General features: G+C 51.6%; 1 protein-coding gene across 1 annotated transcript in view; it reads left to right on the top strand.

Annotated features, from left to right (window-relative positions):
* Positions 1-6,574, top strand: part of Sdk1 (sidekick cell adhesion molecule 1) — a 622,567-nt gene that overhangs the window by 459,299 nt on the left and 156,694 nt on the right. Inside the window, exon 19 of the mRNA XM_026789743.1 lies at positions 351-449. Coding sequence (XP_026645544.1) covers positions 351-449 — 99 coding nt within the window. The remainder of the gene's footprint in view (positions 1-350; positions 450-6,574) is intronic.

Below are 6,574 nucleotides of genomic sequence, written 5' to 3' on the forward strand. Positions count from 1 at the left end.
CCTTAATGGAATATTCTGGCAAGCAACTGATTTCCAGGTCCACCCAGGCAAATTATTCTACTGGGTTGGATTAGGGAGAAAGACAGAAGCTATGCCTAAGTTTCCTGTATCCACTCTCTCCACCTCTGTCTGTGTGACTGCATGGCGCTGGCAAAGTAACATACTCGAGAGCAGGAGCACAGCTCAGCATCGGGCCCCTAGTCCAGGCTGCATGCCTCCCGGTGTTTGTTTCACACAGGCTTCTGCTGGCCGGCTCACTCCTTTCCTTCTGGACTCAAAGCTGACCACATGGGTTCGATCAAAGAACGGCAGGCTCGGTGTTAACAGGTATCTTTGTTTTTAATTGGTAGAACCGGGAGCTGTGGGGCACCTGAGCTTCACAGAGATTCTGGACACCTCTCTCAAGGTCAGCTGGCAGGAGCCCCTGGAGAAAAATGGCATCATTATGGGTAAGCAGTCTTTTTGTCTGGAAAGGAAATCGGCAAGTGTGCCCTAACAAGAAGGGGTGGCCCCCATGTCAAACAAAGCTACTGAGAGTGGCCCCAGGCCTCCTGGGAGTAACTGATGAGTCTTTCTGGATGTACACTGGCCACTACCCTGAGGCGGGGGATGGGGGGTTGGGGGTGAGGGTGTGAGTAGGAGGTGTGGTTTATCTCCTTGTGAAGACCACAGATTCAGAGCTGGGAGTTAATCCTTGCTTCGGATGCTGCAGAAGTCTCTTTGAACAACGAGAATCAGGTTTTGGGTTTTTTGGTACCTTTCCTCATGCATTTAGCTCAGTTTTCATAGCAGTGTGGAATTGTATTGATATTCTGGCCATGTTACAGGCAAGAAACTGAGGCCCGGGAGAACAGCAGACACACCTACTGTGCGCAGATCAGTGTCTAATGTCCTCGGGTAGGGCAGTGACTATAGCACTGACATCTCTGCCCTCCACCTTCTGTCACCAGTTGCAAGGCCAGGACAAGGCCCCAATCGATCTCCTGGCTCCAAATCCCAGATCCTGCCCCGACCCTGCCACATCTTGAGAACTTAAAGTCATGGAAGTGCTGTGGGGATGAAGAGTCTCGGGCTCAAAGGGGTCCTAGGCCCCCTGGATCCCCATGAGTCACACTCAGGGTAAACCATGCATGGCTGGCCCTTCACAGTAAACCCCTTGATGGCAGGGACCTTGGGGAGCAGCTCACCTTCACAAGACTCTTAATGTTTGACTCGTTGCTTTGTGTGGCACCATGGCTTGAAGCTAGGCAGTAATTCCCTGAGTCCCCAAAAGTTGCTGAAGGAAATTCGTGTTCTTCCACTGAGCGATGTCTGAGAAGTGCAGGCATGCCGTGGTGAGCTAATATAAGCGAGGTGTCCTGTGACTGCCATCAGGCTGTGCTGTGCCCCTCCCCTGTCAGTGTCCTGGATGGGAGTAGCGGCCTCTCTGAACATGCCGCCATGCCAGGCTCCTGAGCACTGCAACGTGCTACCTCCTGTACTCTGTGACTCCTCACGTCCTCTACCCCAGCTGGGCAGCAGGGACTGGGGATGAGGGTCCCCATGATCACCCGGCTCAGAAGTGGCCTCTGGTAGCCACTTGCCCATCTCTGTCTCATCCCATGCTGGGAGTAAGGTACAAACTGTACTCTTGTTCTCCCTGGAAGTTCCCCCCTCCACACACACACACCCTCAGCCCTCATCGAGTTTCCCAAAGCCCAAGGCCAAAGAAATACCCAGCCGTGCTGTGCGTTAAGTCCAAATGGCTTCAGTCTGTGTGCACTGAAAATGTAAAAACAACACATTTAATAATAACACATATGTGGCTCGGGAGAGATGACTCAGTCGGTCAGGACATGAGTTCGGTTCCTGGAACCTGTGTCGGAGAGTCAGGTGTAGTAATATGTGTACTTGTAACCTCAGTGTTGGGGCGACAGACAGTTGGATCCCCGGGGCTTTCTGGCCAGCCTGCCTAGTGCAGTTGCCTAGATGAAGGGTATCACGAGAGCTTTCTCCACGTAACGCTCTCGGTTGTCTGCTGGCTGCCGCATACGTACAGATGTATGCACATCTGCATGCGTTAACATATACAAAGATGAAGAAAAGCATGTGTGCGGTGTGCTCTGGCCACCTCCTGGGTAGCACCCAGCTGCTCAGTCCATGGATTCCCTTTGGATTCAGCCCCTCTCTTCCTCCCCTAAGCGTTTGTTCATGTTGCCTGTCTTTTTGTAGTCCCGGCCCTGCCCAGATCTCCACTGTGCTAGGTTAAGATGTTTCCAAACTGGCTCCTGAGGTGGGGGTAGGGCAAGGAATATCCCAGACTGTCGCTGGAACAGGGCCACTGCCCCTGAGAGCTCTCAGCAGCGACCCTGGCAAGCAGCTCAGAGACTATTCAGGATGGGCTATCCTGTGATGAGCTGTGTCCCCAGAGCCCCTCACCATGGTTCTCGGAACCTTAGAGCTAGCCCCGCTCAGAGCCTAACTGCTGAGTAGCATGCAGACAACTGTCCACCTGACTCTGCCTGGACTGGACAGTGTCCACCCTGCGGGACCAGAGCTGACTCCTGCGGGGGTGAGGTATCAAAGCCCAGGCCTCTTGTGGATGACTTCCCAGTACAAGACAGCAGAGACAGCATGTAAATAAGACTGTTTCCCCAAGCTTGGGGCAGAAGGAAACCAACCCGGAGGGGACAGACAGGGACTGGGACCAGGAAGGCAGCAGAGACCTGATGTAGGTTAGTATATCTTTATGTCACACAGAAGGCAGAAACAAATGGTAACAGAGAGATGATGGCACATCTGTTTAATAGGAGCTCTGAGTGTGCGTGCGTGAGTGTGTACACGTGAGAACATGTTTGCATGTGTGCAGGTGAACGCGCACATTGTATGTGGAGGTCAGACGACTCCTCGGTTGTCTTTCCTCAGGCACAATCCACTTTGTTTTTTAAAACAGGGTCTCTCGTTGGCCTGGAACTCAGCAAGCAGGCTGAGTGATGGGATTACCGAGAGATAGCACACCTTTTACAAGGAACTGGGGGACCGAACTCAGATCCTCATGTGTGCATAGCAAGCACTTCCTCTCCAAGCTGTGTCTGCAGTCCCCAGAAGGAAGCCACTCTAGCTCTGATCTGGGGGCCGGATCCGAACCTTGCTCAACGTTAATTCTGGAGGTGGGGCTGCAGAGTGAGAGGGGCAGGTGGTCTCATCCGTCCAATGGCCTCCAGGCATGTGCTGTGTTCTAGAAACTGTCCAAGACTCTTTGATAGGCATCCTAACCTGGAAGGGTCTCCCCCGTCCCAGCTCCACACCCCCACACCTCTCCTGAGCTCCACCCTCCTTCCAAACTGCCCATGCTTTTCATTCTTGTTTTATGGCTTGAGGGGAGACCAGTGGGGCTGAGCCAACATTCCACGGCTGAAAGCTGGCTGCCAGGACCGCCAATTTATGGTCATCTGCTCTCGCCAGCTAATGGGGCCTAATGAACTCATTTTCATACTTTATTTAAATAAATACCTGTAGTCACAAGCGAGCGGCTAGTGTTTATGATGGAGCTTGACCCTCCAAGCTTGGATGTTTCCCAGTTGGATTCTGCTGGCCTGCTTCCACTGTGGCCTCGACTGAGTGAGGAGGCCGCCCCACCACGAGCAGAGCTTCAGACAGACTCTGCCCTTCACGTCAGGACCAAAGTTGTCCATTCCTGGCTGCATGGCCCGTGCTTTTTCTCTCTCCTGCCCACACTGTGAAAATGTGTTTGTAGAGGCTGGGTCCGATGCCTGCCACTCTGAGAAGCACTATAGAGGGGAAGCGTTCATGGATAGATGCCATCCAGCCCCTGTCCCTCACATCAGTATTCCTCACTCAGCATTCCACACCCTGCCTAATGGTAGGCACCACCCCTAAAAAAAACCATGAATCTTCCCCAGGACAAGCTAGCAGCCCCCAAAAGGTCAACATTGTGCTGGAGAAGGTTCAGTCAGTAAAGCATATGTATGTGAATCTGATTCCCAAAGGCCCACACAAAAGGCCAGGCACACAGAATACACTTGTGTTCCCAAGCACCGAGAACATGAGGACAGGCGAATCTTACAGATTGATGAACTCTGGGTCCAGCAAGATGCAGCATCTCTCAAAACTTATGGTGGAAAGGGGTTGAAAACATTGACCTCTGTCCTACACACACACACACACACACACACACACACACGTACACACATGCAAATACACCTGGCCTTCTGAGCCTAGGTCAGGGAATGTTAGCATACACCCCGTCCTTCAGAGACATCACACCACTGCTGAAGGCAACTGCAGGAGGTACATACATCTAAAAGTTTGGTCCTGGGCAATGTGACCTTTATGGCGGTCTGTCTGTCAGAGATGATGTTTTATCAGCCTGGCCCTTGGTGACCACCCCCATTCCACGTCTCCATTTTATTTTGTGGCCAGAACGAGAAGGAAGCTTCAAGCAAGGGCAGCCGCACACCTGCCTGAGTAAATTGCCCATTGTGCTCTTGTTGTAAATTGCGGTATCTCGCGCTCTTCCCCAGTAAACCCTGATTTATGAGGGCCGGGATGCAGACAGACAGTCTGTGATTGGATGCACTACTCTCTTGTAGAGAATTTACTCCAGATCAACAGAAAATTATTTCTGAAGCTCCCATGGTCGTTAGTCTCAGTTAGCAGAGCCATCCCCAGCAGGTAAGAAGCAGAGCTGGAGGTGGCTGGGAGTGCTGGCTCTCGGCAAAGTCTCGCTCTGCTCTCTCTTGCCGCAAGCTGAAGTTAGATGAAGCACTTGCTGGCCCGAGCTGCCGGCATCCACCACCCACATCTCCAAGGCTGTGTATAATAGAGGGGAGACATCTTTACACACCAGATTCCCTGTTCTCTGCCCTGTGGCAATATCCCATTATACTGCTCATTGGAAGTTACTAGCCAGGGCTTTCTCTGTGCTGGCACTAATCTTATTTATGCTTTCCAGAGCCGGGGCGGGGTGGGGGGGGAGGACATACACATGTATGCTGATGTGGGCACAGATGAAGTCCAGTAGTCACCTCCAATGTTGATCCCCAAATACTACCCACCTTGGTTTTTGAGACTTGACCTGGTCTTCACAAATTAGGCTAAGCTGGCAGGCTGTTGTACCCAAGGGATCTATCTGCCTGGCTCCATCTCCCCAGGATCGGCATTACAAGCATATGCCACCACATCTGGCTTTTTAAATGTGGGTTCCGGGGATCAAACTCTTGCAGGCACTTTATCCACTGAGCCGCCACCTCCCCAGCCCCAGAGCAAGCTCTTCAGTTGTCCATTTGGTGTCCGTTTGTGTCGGTAATGAGTCGAGCAGACAGCGCGATCCATTTGGACTCGAGCAGACACCAGCGGCGCTGTGCTTACTGGAGACACTGAAAATTGCTGTGTTCTGGCTCCAGGTTGACGTGATGAACAAGACGCTGTGTTTGGTAAATTTTTGCTAAAGAGCAGCTTTTAAACAGATAGAACCTCCTGGAAGACAAGGTGGCAGCGTTCAACCCAGCCAAGTCCCCTTCCCAGGTCTTCGGAGAGGCCAGGAATCTCACACTGTTTAAAGATTTATCAGGAAAAAAAATCCGCCGGAGCCAGGGTTGTTGTTGGAATCTGTCCAGACCACAGACAGAGTAGACGGCCCTGAAGCAGGGCTGTTGATTTCTAGCAAGTTCCTGGGACCCCCTGTTTATTTCTTTCTTAGTAAAGTGAAGATAAACATTATCTCGGTGTCAAGTGTGTGTCCTGTGGATTGCATGATGTAGCCCAGGTGACATGCTTGGGACACCGCTTGAAACAGGCCCTCCCTCTGGAATCCACTAGCCGAGCAGAGGTGTGGATCCTCGCCTCAGTGGCACAGAGCCCTGAATCTCCCTGCTCCATGCAGGATCACATGGCCTCTCAGGCCCTCGTCTCCAGCTCCAGGCTCCTCACAGCACTGGCGTTGGATGCCCTAATGCTCACCTCCCTTGGAGGTCTATGTGTTGAGCCATCGCATAGAGAAAAAGCCCAGCAAGATGGCACACAACTTTAATTCTAGAAGGCAGAGCAAAGTGAATCTGTGAGTTCAAGGCCAGGCTGGGATGCTTACTGGGACCTGTCTCCAAACAAACAAACAAGTAAAGTAAGGAAGTAAATAAATAATAAAAAAAAAGTCAAAAAACAAGAAAAAGTAGTCTCCTTACTGCAAATTAGTTGCAACCCGAGGGCTACACATTGTTTGATGCTGTATTGGTTACTTTTCTTCTTGCTGGGACCAAATACCTGACAGACAAATCTGGCTTACGGTTGAAGGGATGCAGCCTGAAGCAGCAGGTCACATGACATCCACAGTCAGGAAGCTGAGCCAGAGGGATGCTGGGGCTCAGCTTCTTTTCTCCCTTTTTCATTCCGTCTGAGAGCCCAGCCCATGAGAGAGTCCACCTGTCTTTAGGATGGGTCTCCCCACCGCAGTTAACATAGTCTAGAAAATCCCTCACAGACACACCAGAGACTTGCCTCCTGGAAGAGCTCAGTCTATCAAATCTACAGTCAAGATCAGCCATCACAGATGCTAGAAGTAGCATAGTTTGGGTTT

Source organism: Microtus ochrogaster, unplaced genomic scaffold (genome assembly GCF_000317375.1).
Source record: "Microtus ochrogaster isolate Prairie Vole_2 unplaced genomic scaffold, MicOch1.0 UNK27, whole genome shotgun sequence".
Lineage (NCBI taxonomy): Eukaryota > Metazoa > Chordata > Mammalia > Rodentia > Cricetidae > Microtus > Microtus ochrogaster.